General features: G+C 36.7%; 1 protein-coding gene across 1 annotated transcript in view; it reads right to left on the minus strand.

The window, feature by feature from the left end:
* Nucleotides 1–18,328, minus strand: part of LOC124254516 (AT-rich interactive domain-containing protein 3C-like) — a 72,814-nt gene that overhangs the window by 11,024 nt on the left and 43,462 nt on the right. Inside the window, exons 4-5 of the mRNA XM_046688337.1 lie at nt 6,835–7,018; nt 276–505 (exon numbers count right to left, since the gene is read on the minus strand). Coding sequence (XP_046544293.1) covers nt 276–505; nt 6,835–7,018 — 414 coding nt within the window. The remainder of the gene's footprint in view (nt 1–275; nt 506–6,834; nt 7,019–18,328) is intronic.

An 18,328-nucleotide genomic window follows, 5' to 3' on the forward strand; every position in this document is an offset into this window, starting at 1 on the left:
TGAAGACAAGATAATTTTCTATACACAAATTCAAAACCAACAATACACATTCTATTCACCAACGCAAAAATGCAGGAAATATTTGTAAAAAGCAAGTTATTACCATTTTACGCCAAAATAATACCCAGACAAGATTGCACGGAACAGTTTATCCTCCCTTGAAACTACACATGACTGTTATGAATGCCAATCTGGGTTGGGTAAACATTTTGAAAGGGATGTACGCATGTTTCATCTCTCTATCAAACTTCTAAACATAATCATCATCTACTTACTGTCCATGTCAGGCCAGAGTTTGCCTGGGGATCCACCTCCGAGTTTGCCATTAAGTAGAGTGCCGTTGAGATGATGGCTTGTGGGGACCAGCGTGGGTCCAGGGGACAGGTCGTAGCCATAGCTGGAGCGACGCCCTTCCCGACGGTTACCGTCAATAGCTGCTTGTAGTTCTTGAGGAGAACTCAGCTTCAGCTTCTCACATTCATAGGGATAAAGGTACTTCATATACCTGGAAAAATACAAAATTATTATTAGGTTTTACAGATTTAAAGAGGGTTGGGGTGATCCTGTCATAGTAATGATGGTAAGGCTCATCATCAGCTCATGTACCCTTGTCCCCTCTACACGCACCCTAGACAGCGAATGGGACTTCTCCATATTATAATTATTATTATCAAAATATTGATAAATACTTCATTTTTACAGATGGCAGTTTGACATAATCTAGGAGTGTAATGATACATATTTTTGACAATTGTAAAAAAATATATGTGAAAACTAAAGCTGACATTTAAAGGATAAAAAGTTTTTAATTCACAGGGTTTTGTTTAGCTTTATGAGCAAAGCACCACTTCTGTCAAAACTGAATGGCTTATTGGACTTGAAAATGTCAATTTATAAAAAACAAATAGAGTATGTTTGCTTTTTTAAGAGTCACACAAACATAACTTCCCAAGAAGACAAAAAACCTCAAAGGAAACATGTTTTTCAGTGAGAGACGGTAACTGTCTTGGTGCAATCAGTTTCTCTAAGTTCCCACCAATTTCCACATATTCCCCAATTATCAAATCATGATGTCAATCCAAGAGTGTTCCATTCAAATAAATACTGATGACAATGGCAAATTGGCGCTAATGATTTGTCTGTATCACCTGATAAACATCATCAGATCATTACAACTTGTATACTTGTAAACAGTTTCTGAAGTGTGAGAGTTACTGCCTGCTGGTCTAGACAGGGCTTTTTACGTGTTTGTTACACACAGGCACTCTGACATCAGGGAAGTAGTATTCTGGATATTTTCGCTGATAATTATCACTCTGCACTGATAGGCTCACCTACTCCCATTGTCTGATAGCATGCACACAACTTCTATATACCTTTTTATGCCTAAGGCATAAACATCTGTTTTAACTGCAGATATACAGAAAATTGTACATCTAATCATTTGTTTTAAAAACACCAAATTTTGTAAAGTTCTACCGAATAGAAATTGGCACTGAATTAACAAAATGATAAACCGATATGAATCATAAATGTTGATATAATTTACAAATTACATCGGAGACGGTCATGAGGAAACTGTTTCAGGACAATAGCACACAATGAAAACTGCACCAAACAGGAGGCAGAATATGACCTTTTGAGTGCAGGTATGGCCCAAGCCTTAAGATAGCCATCATTATTTCTGTTGAACAAGACCAATGTAAATATAATCCTAGCCTTCGATACATGATTAACACACAACATCAATGCGGTCGTAGACTTTAGGTGGGATTTTTATTGTAATTCAAACATAAGTTCATTGTACCGCCCCAACAGGTGTAGTGTCTCAACACGAATCCACCCAAAAGTCTTTACAGAAGAACAAACATTACACAATTAATTGGACTTGTGATTGTAAAAAAATCCTCCACTATATAAAATAGTTCAGTGCTGCTTTAAAAACATCCTGTGTGTGGCTGCCAAAAAACAGAGTAACAAAAGTTGGGTGTCGAGCTGGGTGTAACGTGATAAATGTAGTTATAGAATAATGTGAGATTGTTAGCGAATTGCACACTATCAAGTATCTCCAACATATGTTGGTATCTTTCAATATAGTCAGACGTTTTCTTAGATTCTCCTAAATTAATGGAAGGCATGAACATATCTGCCTCGAAAGCAGAGGTTGAAAGCTCTGGCGAATGTGGTTACTTTAGCTTGATATAGATGGCCATATGTGTATCAAGAAAGCCGGAAATTATAATAAGCGTGTTGACATATTTGGAAGGAATTAGCTGCAAGACTCCTGGCTGTGGAATTTACATCTGTTTGGACAGCTGGAAGAATCTTGGGAAATCAAATTCGGAATTTGGAAGGCAAAAAATTAACTGGTAAATAATACACAGTGTGATTATTAATGACATTGTACTTGGAATGGGAACATCCAGACTGAATCAAAATACAAGGGAAAAACTGTAGGAAGCTAGGTTAATCTCCACCAGACTGAAGCAATTATTAAAGGAGCACCTCCCAAGTGAAACTGTTTCATCTTTCATCTTGTCTTGTATTCATATCCTCATGAAATCTTGTAAGGATTGGAGGTGACCTACATCATTAAACAGGTTATCTGTGCTCAAAAAGAAATTCTCATACAAGAACATGTTTAATGCAAACCAAAAACTTGCATCTAATTGTAAATTCACACATTACTTTAACATCGGTCTTTAAGTACAAACATTTTCTTTTATTTTGGGCTTTGCATCATAGCCTAAAAAAGAAAATGAAATTGGTATGTCTAAACCTAATTGATAGAAATAATTCATGAAACAATTTTCTTACAAGAATTGAATTGTCCTTTCAAAGCATTACCTAATTTAATTTGAAAATCATTGAAATCAATTTGATAAAAACAAAACTTGACCAATACGATATAAACAAGTTTCTCTTGCCTATCCCACAAGGCCAAGTTCTACACCAAGAAACCTGTTACCATTGTATATTCCACAACGCCAAACCGATATCTACACTGGTGATAGATATGTGATATAATGTGAGGTATCTGGACAGGATACTATTACCGATCGTCTATGAATATCTATCTTGATAGAAGCAGCTATGTGGCGCATATGGAGAGTATTACATGTTTGACTTTTATCACCAGCAAGCAATCCTTGAGTCTGACACCGGGTCATCAACACTATTATAACCCCACATAAACCCAACCTCCTAGCGATGGGGGGCAAGTTATAGCCCCAAACAGACATATGCCAGTACCAGCAAATCCCTACAGAGGCCAAATATTTACATGTGTGTGTGCATAAAGAGGAATAAACATATGTCTGGGCTGGACCAGGAACAATGTTTGTGATGTATTTGACAATAATGATGATGACTATGCTGTATGTGTGGAGACTTGCTGTATCTGAGTCTCAGAGGTTGTGATGGAAACTGAGTGCCAACCCTTGGCGCTAGAACGGTACTAATGCCAGAACTTAATCTTCTTCACATCTGCTGGTTCAGGTAGCCTGCTGGAGTCATCACCACAATCTCACATTAAGAGGTCACTTTGATTCACCCATATATTACTTAATCCCCTCTAACCTTCAGATCTTTAATTAGTTCTGCAAGATCTTCACTAGGGAGCTATGTATTGGGGCCATTAACCTTTTGTGTCATCAAATAGGTTGTGTTGTGTTATTGCTTTACCAGCTTAATTCTAACTTAATTACAGGAAAGACATGTTCTCTAAAGAGAGACCCTCCAACTAAGTTTTACTTCAAAAATTTGGAAAAAAGCTAAATTGGAAATATCATGACTTACTTACATTGTTCAAGATTTAATTTTTTTTAATATATTGCTAATATAAGAAAACTGCCGGTTTAATTACCATTTGATAACTGCCATATTTACCAGCTTAAAACTCAGCCAAGTAAATGTATAGAACACACACGATAGACTAATACAGCACTTCAGATATGAATTCCTTTCACTTATTTATAGCCTACAAATAGCTTTCTTCATGTCTATATGATATCACATTCAATTAACATTGCCTGACACGAAATTGCCCAATAATCAAGGGAATTTGAACATTTCTTTGATCCTCCTAAATATAGATTCTTAATATCTGTCTTTCTCATTCCAAGTTGCAAAATGCTGTTTTTTCTGCTCTGTAGGTCACATTGTAGCACTTATTGGAAGGTAATATGCACTGGAATATTCCACCTTCAGGAACTATTCCCCTGACTGTTCCCTTCCCCCTCCCTGACCCCTCCCTGGTGCTGCCAGTTAACCATAGGTAAACACCACAATTACAGTTCTACCTTCCACCGACACCTCCATAACCAACCAATTGATCACATACGTGAGTTTGCAACTTCTCTTCATAAATATTTTACTTGAATTAAGAATTACATAATATTTCCTTGCCTGGGATAATTGGAATTTGGCCAGAGCAATTGATTGTTCTTCCGCATAATTGACTATGGTAACATTTGGTGGCAACAATGAATATTTCATTTTAACACATCTTCCAAATCATTTGGTATCAGAGTAGCAAATGAAAGTAATTCAATTTTGTTTGCAGCGTCGAGATCTGTAAGCCATCAGATAGATGGAGCTAGCTACAAATGGAGTATATCGCTGGTCGATAACTCGCTCATCTCCAGGTAGTATTTGCAGTGGGCTGCGATGTGCCAATGAGCAGTGGATAATTACTGATAACTTCAGTTTAATTCCCTACATCAATAGTGCTCAACACCAGTAACGGGAATAACCCCTGTTCATTAAATCCCACGTGATAAAACACTATCTAATTGTACCACTTTCATTTGCTATAGAAATGTGCCTGTGTTTGATTTGTCACATTACCTCTCATAGAGAGGATGATGCAAGATGCCCATCCCAAAGCATGGGACATAGATTGATTTGTTCCATATTATAAGGGACAGGGGGAAATACGACAATTAGGCTTAATTGTGTGAAGGAAAGGGAATTAACTCCAATAAACTGATGGGAGCCAGTCCTCTCTAATGCATTTCTATGGGCTGAGACAAGGGTATTCCCTGCTCTCCTAACTGCTGGTATTTTTGCAATTCGTAATCATCTTATTATGAAATTATACCCAGCCAATCAAGGACTTTTTCTGTCTTTAATATCATTACAACAAAAGGCTTGATAACAAGTCATTAAATTAGATTTCCCTCCAAAGTAAAGGCCCAAATTTTCAATCAGATTTTTTTCTTTGGGAAGTTCTAAGATGAAATTCACAACAAAAAGTTTCTAAAGTTTGTTGGATAAGATAGAATTGTCATTAATAATAAAAACTGCTTGATGTAATTCCTGCCAAGGGAAATCTGTTCAGTCTGTATTCATTGTTGAGAGATTAGAAGTCATGAGGCTCTTCCTGGATCTACAGGTACAGGGTCTGCAGATGATGTGTGTTCGTGAGTGAGTGGTGGGTGAGTGTTGTATGTGTTCTGTGGTTGAGTGTGTTCGTGAGTGTTGTGTGTGTTCTGTGGGTGAGTGTTGTATGTGTTCTGTGGGTGAGTGTTGTATGTGTTCTGTGGTTGAGTGTGTGTGTCTGTGGGTGTGTGTTCTGTGTGTGTGTGTGTGTTCTGTGGGTGAGTGTTGTGTGTGTTCTGTGGGTGAGTGTTGTGGGTGTTCTGTGGGTGAGTGTTGTGTGTGTTCTGTGGGTGAGTGTTGAGGTCTGAGTGTTTTATGTCATCAGTTGGAGAGTGTTCAGAATGATCTGTGGGTGAGTGTTGTGCATGATCTGTTGGTGAGTGTTCAGTGTGATCAGTGTGTTCTGTAGTTGATCGTTGTGTGTGTCCTGTGGGTGTGTGTTCTAGGGTCTGCAGATGTTCTGTGGTTGATTGTTGTGTGTGTTCCAGGGTGGATTGTTGTGTGTGTTCCAGGGTTGATTGTTGTGTGTGTTCTGTGGTTGATTGTTGTGTGTGTCTTGTGGCTGATTGCTGTGTGTGTCTTGTGGTTGATTGTTGTGTGTGTTCTGTGGTTGATTGTTGTGTGTGTCTTGTGGTTGATTGTTGTGTGTGTTCTGTGGGTGTTTTCTAGGGTCTGCAGATGTCCTGTGGTTGATTGCTCAGTGTTCATGTGTTCTGTATGTGAATGGTATAGTAATGTGCTCTGTAAGTGAATGCTGTATGATTGTGTTCTATATGTGCATGTTGTAGTAATGTGTTCTGTAAGTGAATGCTTGCTACATGCATGTGTTCTGTAAGTGAATGTTATATGCATGTGCTCTATAAGTGAATGCTTGCTGAATGCATGTGCTCTGTAAGTGAATGCTGTATGATTGTGTTCTGTATGTGCATGTTGTAGTAATGTGCTCTATAGGTGAATGCTTGCAAAATGCATGTGTTCTGCAAGTGAATGCTATATGAATGTGTTCTGTAAGTGAATGGTATATGCATGTGCTCTATAAGTGAATGCTTGCAAAATGCATGTGTTCTGCAAGTGAATGCTATATGAATGTGTTCTGTAAGTGAATGTTATATGCATGTGCTCTATAGGTGAATGCTTGCTGTATGCATGTGCTCTGAAAGTGAATGTGCTCTTCAACAGGCAACTACCCGTAAAGGTTAGAATGAACCTTCAGTAACCCATGCTTGTCGTAAGAGGCGACTAATGAGATCAGGTAGTCAGGCTCGCTGGCTTGGTTGACACATGTCATCGGTTCCAATTGTGCAGATCGATGCTCATGCTGTTGATCACTAGATTGTCTGGTCCAGACTCGATTATTTACAGGCAGCCGCCATATAGCTGGAATATTGCTGAGTACTGAAAACTAAACTCACTCACTCACTCACTCAACAGGCAACTAGTACCAACACCTACTGTGTTCTGAGTGTGAATGCTGCACTGGTGATGGAGGATGGGAGGTTGAGGCCCTTGGTGATCTCCCTCCACAGCTTCTTGTTGATGACCTCCACGAGGCCACCCTTGGACACCACGAGGCGGAACAACTCATACAGGTCCAGGGTCTGCTTGGCCATTATGGGGATCCGATTCACAGGAGTCCCTGCAACATAACAACCAGTGTCACACAAACTTGCAACATATTTAACAGATGCATGTTCACAAATACACCCATTAGTTCACACATGCAATACTCTCTCTAACACCATGAGACTGGAATTTGGTTCGAAGTGGTGTCAAACCTATCATTTGCTCAGTCACAGACCCATAGAATACATCTTTAATTATACAGTTAGACATATTCCATTCCCATCCCCTAGTTAAGTCATCCTTGATACTGAGGGTTCCTTTATGAATTATTGTTGTTAAGCTCATACTTTACTTTGTTTCTGAGACTTATATTTGTTGAATATCAGCAGTGTTCTCTAGGTAGGCACATAGTCAATGTGATTGTCCTAACACTTAACAAAATCAAAAACCAAAAAGAACTAATAGGCATTGGCTGTTTCAGTATTTTACCACCACCACCAAACTGTGGCACTGTCTACTCCTAACAGAGGGTTATCACACAGAAGCATTGATACAAAGAAAGTCACTGAATCAGGCTGCCTTAGACTGATATATAGTCTCGAAAATAAAACATTATTCTATAAAGGGAAACCATAAGTTTCTAAATTTCGGGGCTGAAAAAGTAATGTGTATAAATAAGAGTGATTGTTTTTTCAAATATATCGTCCACATTCTAATTCCCAAAAGAAGGACTTATCAAACCTGTCTTTGATAACACAAACTTCAATTTTACAGATCTTGAAAGGCATTAAAAGTTGGATGGACATGAATACATGACATGTTTTTATGGATTTTATTAACTTATTATTATTCTTTATACAATGTTTCAGAGCTAATTCTTTATCCTTGATCAGGTGAATTTTATATTTACAAAGATTTACATCAATCTTCAGACATAAAAGTTAATGATAATATTTTCAATTACGTCATTACTCCTACACAGTAAATACATGATGTGGAAAAACACAAAAACTGTCACAATCAGAAATCCTCAAAAATTAATCTAAACAGTAACTACCACAAGAAATCATGATGTATAATGTGAATTCTCTGTTAATGCTATCAAGCCTAAGTGAGCCAATCAGTGTGCTCCTCTGTAATGATAAGCTTGTATCTGCAGTATGGATGAATGCACTGTGGAAAATGTCATTATTACCGTGATACCAGCTTGATAAGGGTCAATAAATGTATTACATCATAAGTGACTTATCTGAACCCATGAAGGAGTTACCAAACTCCATCAAGCCCATACTAATGCACCATCCCTTATTCATTATAACAGCATTAGGGGAGGCAATGGGAAGCTCTTATCAACTCGATTACATTGCCCCTTTAATTGGCAGCTGGTATAAAACAATATCACACACAGTCTGCCTGCTGGCGCTGGGCTGCTGGAAGCAAGTCCCAGACTCTGGGTGGTAGCTGAGCATTAACTGTAATAGCCTCCCAAGCGGTTTGGAGGGTTAATGTATATAGCTGAATTATATTTATTGTTAACTTTTAAACATGACCTATTGTTGAACAATGTACAATGAACATAGTACCAAGGTGTAAATCTACCTGTTGGATTTGTAATATTTGTCAGATAAATGAGATTGATAGTGACTGTAAGTATTTCATAATTATTTGGACTTTTGATTAATGTGTGAATTGACTGTGGGTTATGTTTCATGCAATTGTGCTGTTACTTTGGTCTTTCTGTACTGTTTGCTTAAAGCATTCTGTTGGTAACTTAAACACACAGCCTTGGTATTATTAGAGCTATCACATTAAAAAAGAAGAAGTTCCTTTTGAACCACAGAATAATTAAATTAAAAATTATATTGATTGTTGTTCAACAATGAACTAATACAATAAAAACATTATGAAATTTATTATATGAGTCCAATATATTCTTACTTCAATCTAAAACATCTTTATTTTTGTACCTCAAAAAAAGTTCGCATATACCAAAGTTCATGCTCTTTCTCCCATAAACAAACCTCTATCAAGCACAAACCTATGTCTATGAAAACCCTCCTACTTGTTCAGCATGATGCCTGAACAATAGTAAGTGTTATTGCAGCATTCCTATTCAGTTCATGTTTCAAACTTCAGTGTTTTATGGCAACATAACTTGTTCCAGTAAATTCCCTTTACAAGCCGCCAGTGGTCCCTGCCCTCCCAAATGTACCCAGTATCACTGATACAGCTCATATACATTCACCCCCAGCAGGGCATGAAGGAGAGAAGTGGTCAGCTTCATGGTAAAGTCATCATCGGGGCTTTGTGGGCTGGGGTGGCGATATATCACACACAACAGCTCATCGACATGCACAATTGCAGCACATCAATGTGACCAGCTGTTCCAAGATAAATCAGTATAGAGAGTCGGTGGACCACAGCAGCTTTGTGGAGATTTACTGCTACTCCCATACACAAGGACATTCAAGCTACCATAAAAGTCTCTAATTTCACAGATATCAAGGGGTATCTTCATAAAACATGTCACAACTGAATAGCCTGATTTGTTCATCAGAAACAACTTGCCTGCCTCTCATTTCAATGACAATGAAATCAATGTATCAACATTTATTATTCAAGAAAACATGTTATTTAATATATACTTTACAAAAAAGAATAAAAAGCCATTTCAACTGGAACTGTGCATGGTATTAAGATTACAGTGATAATGAAGATGTGTTTATTTGGGTTTATAATGCATATGTGATATACAGAGGAACGGTGAGAAATATCCAGTGATGGCACCAAGGTGAGTGTATAAGCAGTGTTGAATGCTCTTCATGAGTACATGATTAATGTGATGTAAGACGGCTTATCTGGCGCCTGTTGACAAGGTTACAGCACCACAGCAGCTAGAGAGAGCAAGTCTATCTGCCATCCATCAGCACCAGCCAGCAATATCCCCTACCTCAACCTACCAACTTGATCCATGCCATATGGGCCAGGCTACACACAGAAAGACAAAGCTACAAATGTATCTAAGTCATAATTTACATGAGTTGAGGAACTGGAGCCTAATCTTCCTCACCAGGGGGTCAAACAGTAGTGACCTCTGGTGTTTATAAACTTCCGCCAACACTTCAAGCATTCATCACCCCCTTGAAATGATTGCCCCTTGATCCCCCTTAAAGTTAATGTCTCTTGATGTAAGTTGTCTCCTGCATATGCTGCTAATGCTAGGCCTTTTCTGAGATGTGCCTCTTATCTGGGGAGCTGTTGTTAATTCTTGATAAAATGATGCTAAATGATAAACACATGGTGTGGGGGTCGAGGGAAGCAAACAAAATTACTGAGCACTCCCTGTATACCACAAAGCTACCATAAAATCTTTCAATGCTTTCAGTTAATAATCCTTGATGGGCCATATTTTACGGAATATTTTGCAGTAATCACAAAAAGGAACAGTTGAAGGCTAAGCCGCTATTAACGTCAAAACATGATTCCCTCTTCGAGCGCTATAACGAGGCATCAGCACCAGCCCCCCACTTCTCCCAAGTCTTGATCCCTCTAATGTTTATACAGTTATCTGAGAGCGGTATTCTCTAATGTTTGAACAAACATCTTGATGTTACTTGGAAGTCTGTCGGAAATGAATCTAAATAAAATCAAATAATTGATGAGAGACATTTGTGCGGGGTATTTTTTCTGTATGGAGCGGCTTTTGTATTAATTACATTATGTTCTGCAGTACAGAGCTTCAAGTAGCTGGCTACAGAGCCAGGTAGGCTGTGTATCCATGCTCAAGTCTGGGCTTGGGTGTGAAGATGCCACAAAACACCACCAACAGGCTCGCACCTCAACAAACAGGAAAAGAGAGATTTCTGGTGGAATTAGAAGGAATACAATGTTGAAAATGGGAATTATTTTATCTCTGTCTCACTTCAATGCTTACGTCAACTGAAAGAGGGATGGGTTTTTAAGGAATGTATTTTAAAAATCCATTTTCTAAAAACAACAATCTAGTTGATTGATTTTAGAGCTGTTTTAATGCATAGTATATTTTTGAAACTTATATTTTTAGCAAAGAAAACATAATCACAATCTAATAAATAATTGATGCTAATATTTTTTTTTTAAATATGAAAATGTTTGTAAAATAATTACTTATGGATATGAAAAATGTATGTTTTAAATTAAAATATATTTGAACATCAGAAACAATTTCTAGAAGTTGGTAGTTGACCTCTGAATAGTAACAGTAAATGTAAAGGGTTGTTCCGATGAAAGTGAGTTGACACTTGCACTTAACTAAATGAAACCCCATGGAGAAAACCCACAAATGGCTTCCTCAAAGCTGACCTTCCCAACAAAGGCGCGCTCTAATTTGGGCAAAAGATTTCTGTCTAATCTCTGACAACAGGCAGTTGACTTTTGCCCTGCTTTAGAGCTACGACTGGTTGGTATATACCCGACACAGACAAATTCCAGAACAAATTCCAGATTTCTATGTTAGCCATAGCGTAGAAGAGACCATCCATGAGCCCTGCGCTGTGATCATGTGCTTATGAACTTTAACAACACTACTTAAAATTGTCTAAAGTGTTATACTGCAAAGCTGAGGAGAAATTCCACAGCTTTCCACTACTGTTTGATGTTTTACTTCATCAATGTCTTCCTCAATGGAGAAAGAGGAAGAAGTCACGGAAGGATGAAATCACCATAACACTTTTATTTACAGCTATTTAATTGTAATCATTAATGATCTAATCTCATTAAATTAATCTAATCATTTCCTCAACCTGGCACTAAAGGATTTATCCAATACCATGAAATTATGAATTCAATAAAATTAATTAACTATCATCAAACATTTTGTTTTGCTATGATTACCTTACCTCATGAATTATGAAATATTCAGGATTAGTTACATCTGTAGATTCTCATCATTAATGTTAATTGCCCGCTTGAGCACACTTGAATTGCAAAGTCATTGCTAAACACTAATACCAAATTATTAGGATCATCATTGATTAAAACTTCATTCTTTCTGAGCCAGGATTGAGTTTTACAAATATCAAGTGAATATTCAGTCGAAGAATTCAGTAACAGAGGCAATTTTGTTGACAAAATATATCAACAACCGCACTATCCATCTGAAATGTTGTCTTCATGTAAATTGATCTTCATTAAACTCAGACAGAAAAGAAGTGAGCGTAAGTGATGAAAAGTTGGCAACATTCTATCACAGGGCAGATGTTTTGGACCCATGGGAGGAACATCATTTCAGCAACGTCCTCATCTTTCAAAAAAAAAATTACAAAGAAAGATAATTGTCTTTTTTAGTAGCTATCATGACAAATAATCCAATTTCATGAAGCAAGTCCTTCCTAACTAGACTTACACCAGCAGCTGAAATGGGTGGGAGATAGCATATTCAAATACAACCCCAGAGGAGACTTGGCTAAATTTTAGTACCCCACCACAGGCCTTGTAGAATTAATCACTCTAATTGTTGAAAGATAATTTCATGGCAAATCCCAAACCCATCAACACTGATAAATGAAGTGTACCACTGTTAGCCAGGAACGCAGACATTAAGAAGGCCGTTCCTCTAACTTTCTGCTTCAGTGGTGGCGTTCACTGCAGCGACTTATAATAGATGAAATAAATGAGAGGTGAACACATAAAAATGGATATTTCGGTCGTTTTCATACGCTTTTACATACAGCAACTGAAACTGCTTATTGGAGTAAACAGTGAGGAATGCACAGCAGATAAACGGAGCAACTTCTGTGTTTTATGTTGTCAAACTACCATGGATCACAAATACATCAACCCTTGAAACTATTACAGTTCGTACATAAAATATCAACTACTAGAGAAACTCATTAAAGATTCTTTAAGTAATGGTTAAATACTTTTAAGAGACAGGTTAATTTGTATGTATATTTATGTATATCAACTCAAATATCAGAGTGTGTTAAAAATAAAGAGAAAACTATTCGGTGAAAGGGCTACAGTTATGTATTTTGATAGGTTACAAGCATACCTAAATTAAAACTGCTAATATTCATTCAAACTTCAAAAATTGTCAAAGGACTTCCGTTTCCGCAATCTTTTTCAAGTTATTCCAAATGCTTTAACAACCCTTGGCAAAAATAAATTAATTAAGATTAATTGGAATGAGATATACATATGAAGTCGGGGCTGGTAAGATTGTAATTCAAAATAAAATCTGCAATGGATCCTGGTAAATAATCGTTTATCAGACATGTTTCGTCCATATGGTGAACAAATAGTCTGAGATTAAACTGACATGAGAATATTACCACCAGCAAAAACTCATATCATGACTGCTTCAAGGCCCATTGGCCTTAAATTGCAAATGAAATTATACAAACTGACTTTTTATTATAAAATGTATATCGCAGTTAACATATGGTGAAGATGAATCACCATAAATCAAATTTCAAAATCTAGTCATCCTGATTTCATTCCGAGATATATTTATATCCAAATTGCAGAATTCTGTTTTTTATTTTACATTATGAGAAACATGTAAAGCCATTTAAAAAATGTATTTGGAATTAGATAATTCTTAAAACAGTTCATTGCTGAGACTATGAATCCCATTTCAACTTTTTAATACACCTTGAAGAAAATTATTTAACATGAAACCAGTTTGAGCATCCTCCTTGTCCACTTGTCAAGTACAGGAATCATATATGGCTATGGTTACATTGTAACAGACTTGTCAGTCACAGAAAATATGATGTATTTACTCCAACTTATTGGCCAATATTTGCTCCGCCCACTTCTGCTGACATCAGCTACAAAACTGCTCATCACAACAGCGTTAAATACTGTCTCGTCTCTAATTGTTACATCATCTTGGGCTCAATTTTCACTAGACATTTTGTAATTGCATGTTCTTTCTTGACAAGTTGATGGAATTTTCTTTCATTGAATGAATGAGATTATCTAATTATCAGATCAGAGTTATTTTTGTTGGTCCCTTGCTTGTAGAAAGTACTGGAAAATGATTTATTTCATCACTGTTTTAAGTACCGCCATGATCTCCAGTATTGCTGATGCACCTATAGGCTGGAAGTGGATGTTTTACAGGAAAAGGGAAATTTCAAGTGATCTGCTATTATAATCAGTAAAAACTTGCAGCATTCTTCACGGTAATTCCTAATGATAGATGGATCCACTGGGACCGAGTCCGTTTTTCCTGCCTTCAACATACTCCATAACTATCTGGCAAAAGTAGCATTAACTTGTAATTACCAACTTCCAAAATCAATACCTATAATTCAGGGACTTTTTCTTCTATCTAAAACAAATGCTAAAATATAGAGCAAGAATAATAAGACAAAACACCATGGCACACGCTTTTGTCCAGTGTACATTCTGTCACCAATACCTTTGAAGCTTTTGTTTGTAATGTCACAGAAAATTGATATAAATAACCTTCTTGTCATTCAGAAATCTTTTTGTTGAGAACATTCACTGAAAAGTATTCTTGACTGTAACCATTTAAATGTAGTTTTGTTTATCCATACAAGTCAAACTCTTTGCACTGGTGGGAATTCAAGACAATTTCCTCCACTGCATTGAAATGATTATGTTGAGATCATTGGACCATCATCTATTTGGAAATGATCAATGGTTCCTGCCTGTATAACTGACCTTACAATGTCTTACTGCAAACAAACTCTTTAAGTGCTCTCCTCTAAAGAGAATCAGCCTAGAGCTCATGATGTGATCGACGGCCGTTTACACTGATCGACTTTGATACGTGAAGACCAAGACCCTTCTAATCTATCCCTTGTCATTCCCCAAATTTACTTGGGACAATTAGCTCATAAAACTTAATTACACACAAAATAATTATGAGATTTCAATCAACTTAGAAAATCCAAAGTACATTTACAGAGCGTCTCCAGAGAAAGAGTTTGAGCAGAGGGAACTGTGAAGATCCAAGTTAGCCTGATGTGTGTCCCAACCCATCAAAGTGGGGAAATTGTTTCACACCTTGTACTGCCTCTCCCAGCTGAGGCCCTCCAGCTATGTCAGTGTTAATGCTAGCAAATTCATCACGCTATAAACTTACCATTGCAGACTATTTGAGATGGAGCTATTGAAATCCGGAGACGACTATTGTTACCTTATTAGAATAAACAGGCCCATGTATCAGGAGGCATCATCAAGCAAATGTGCTATCACGAATATTCCGTCCTCCTGCCCATCTAATTCCACTGATATAATGAGAACCCAGAGACTTCCAACACTAACAGCTCTCAACATGCAAACATTACTCAAGCCCTAAAATGAATTAGGGAGTCAGTCCTAACCAAGTTGTTTTTGTGGTGGTAGCTCATTCCTGTTTGTCTTCCAACTCCTTGTACATCTGACTTATGAAGCCTCATCCACAAAGTGCCTGATTGCATTACTTTCAACAGCTTCGGTTCAAAACATGATAAATTCAAATGAGATTAGTGTCATTATTCTTCCAAAAGTTCAAACAAGTAATATCAGTATCTCATATGGTTAGTTATATATTTTTTGGAGAATTTTCTAGAACAGGAAATGCAAATCATACTTTTCTTTCAGCTACTTTCTTGTTTAAGTTAAATGAGCTAGATTGAAGACTCAGATAAAGAGTATAGATTTCTCCTTAACATTCATGCTAAAGGATTTATTCTTCTATATTTGCATAATGCAAAGGGAAAGACAACAGAAAAGATACACCTCCTACATGAACTGAATTTTCATATTTCTCTGGATTACAGGTCACAAAAACCTCTTTGTCCTTATCACTATGAAACTCAGTGGTGTAACTAATGTTTGTAGCACATGGGCATTCTTATATTCACAAATAAATATTTCTTTATCAAATAAACAAAGACGATTACACAAATACAAGAAAATGGTAATAAAGATTACCTTGCTGAAAAAAGTAGTGAAAAGGTTTTTTTTCAATGTTGTAACTACATATATATGATAATCAAACATCCATGAAGGTAGCTGCTTCTTATAGTCCAATATTTAGGTAAGTGGCAAAGTTATGTTTCCAGAAGAAAAACTGTGTTTCCAGAGTGTAGAATTATGGAAATAAAATCATGCCATTTCCTTTCTGACATATTATGAGAGTGATATCAACATATCACACAAGTAAATCAAAAGACTGCAGAAAAAACAGCCCGCCTCATTATATTTTCATCAATAATCAGGAACCTCATCTACAGAAATATTTTGGTAAACTTCCTGCCCCGGTTTATGACTTGAAGCTGTCACTTGCCTTAACCCTGCCAATCTCTTGGCATCTAACAAAATTAAACTTGTTTTTGAAAAACAGTAACCTAATATCAACCTGGTGGTGCAAAAATTATTATCAAAGTGAAACCGTTTAGATCAGAATTCGCAAAATTAACAAAAAACCTGTCATACAAAACTTTGGTATCTCCGGAAGTTGTTTTCATTTTGAAACTTTACACTGATGTGTTTTAAATCAAAACAGATCATGGTTTAAGGTGGCCCACTTCGCCTCTTTAATCCAGAAAAATGCAAACTTGATATCCAATTTGAGAGCTCCAGGATTTGGGCTCTTATAACAAAACTTTCAAGTTTCCGTTTGCTCATGTTTTTCATATTACCAAGGATCAAAGGCAGTTTGGCAAATGATAGAAATGAAACAGTTTGAATAAATGCTGGTTGGGAATTAACATATACCAGATGATTGTTTGCTTAAGAAACGTTCTCAGACAAAGTTTCTTTTCTGATTTCTACAATTCACAATCTTATTTATTTATCTAATGTTACACACTTTCTGATGTCTGAAATTACAGACTTGGATGAAGACCAAGTACAGTAAACATAGCCTAGTAAAGAAATATTTAATTTATTCCCAGCAATGTGATGGCTGTGGTCAGGTTTGATTTCAACAGCCACCAGCATCTCGAAATATGAATTTCCACCTTATAGAATTTCTATTTTCAGTACTGTGTTGTCAAATATTTAGAAACTCCTCTGTCATTTCTGTCTGAAATTTTTAGACTTCTGTGCACAAATTAGCTATGAATTGTAAAATCTCACAAACATCCTCAAAATGTCCCAAAACAAGAAAATTCACATGGGCATATTGTCATCACTTATATGCCAAATGAAAACAAACATTTCTCTCCTATTTTGATACCAGCTGATATGAGAGCAAAAACGTTATGAATGTGACCCAATAAATGCTTCATCTTTGAATGGAGCCAAGAATTCGGGGCTGAATGCGACATTGTTCCCGGAGTAAACACAGCGCTGATATCCCAGAAGCTTATTGTCAAGAAGCTTTAAAGAGCATGCAAAGCTCCCCGCATAAAGGTACTTGTGTTTTATCAAACATACTTCTAAACACTTCTTTTAGTTTGTTTTGAAATACTGCAAAGTTTTGTACAAATCCTTTCTTTGTAATGAAAAGTCCAAGTTGATCCACGATGCTCTCATTTCACACCTTGGAAATAACTTATATTAACTTACCAAATATTCACATGTTGACAGTAAAAACAGTTCACTATGCAGCCTCCTCATTCTTAGGGAGTGTTCAGTTATGACATAAATGTAATAGAGATATAGTGGCAGTTTGGATAAAAGGTTTATGCAATAAAACCATGGATGGAAGATATGTAATTGGAATTAACCATTATTGACAACATTTCGTAGAGAATAATGAACAACTAAAGAATGAAGCAACCACAGCAGTTGGTGTTTTAAGGTGTTGGTATTTTTAAATATATAAATAAATTTCTAAAGAATGTTTTTTTATCACTTCCATATCATGGTGGTATATTGTAGGATTAGGAACATATTTAAGCATTGGTCCGGAATCTGAACTCACTGAATGCACCGATATTCAGATGCTCCAAACATCATCTAATAAAACAACATGGCAATATGATAGTTTGCAAAAACCATATAGCATAAGAATTTGTACACACACAAAATAATTACTTTTGCTTATGGATGGCTACAGCGACTTGCTGATGTTCTTGCACCGTGTCAAGCTAGATTTACCACACTGAAAAAGCAGAACATTTGTAAGGAACTGAATATCTTTGTACCAAGTATTTACATGAAGTTCTGCTCAAAGGTGAGAAATATTTCATTATGCACCAAGCCAGGTGATTGGTGTGAAGCTTCGTGATTAGTGACGTCTCCAGCCCAGCGGCAAGGACTGAAATGTCACGTAGTCTGGGGTATTTATATCAGTGCGAAGGAACAATTAATTCTCTGCATTTGTAATACCCATAATGAAGTAGAACCGGGACATTCTACATTGGAACATCAGAGTGGGGTATCTTAATATGATGAATAGGTTTGTATGATGTCTATCTCCTGGGTGTGATCTGCT

The sequence above is a fragment of the Haliotis rubra genome, unplaced genomic scaffold, assembly GCF_003918875.1.
Source record: "Haliotis rubra isolate DU_JTF1 unplaced genomic scaffold, ASM391887v1 Scf115, whole genome shotgun sequence".
Lineage (NCBI taxonomy): Eukaryota > Metazoa > Mollusca > Gastropoda > Lepetellida > Haliotidae > Haliotis > Haliotis rubra.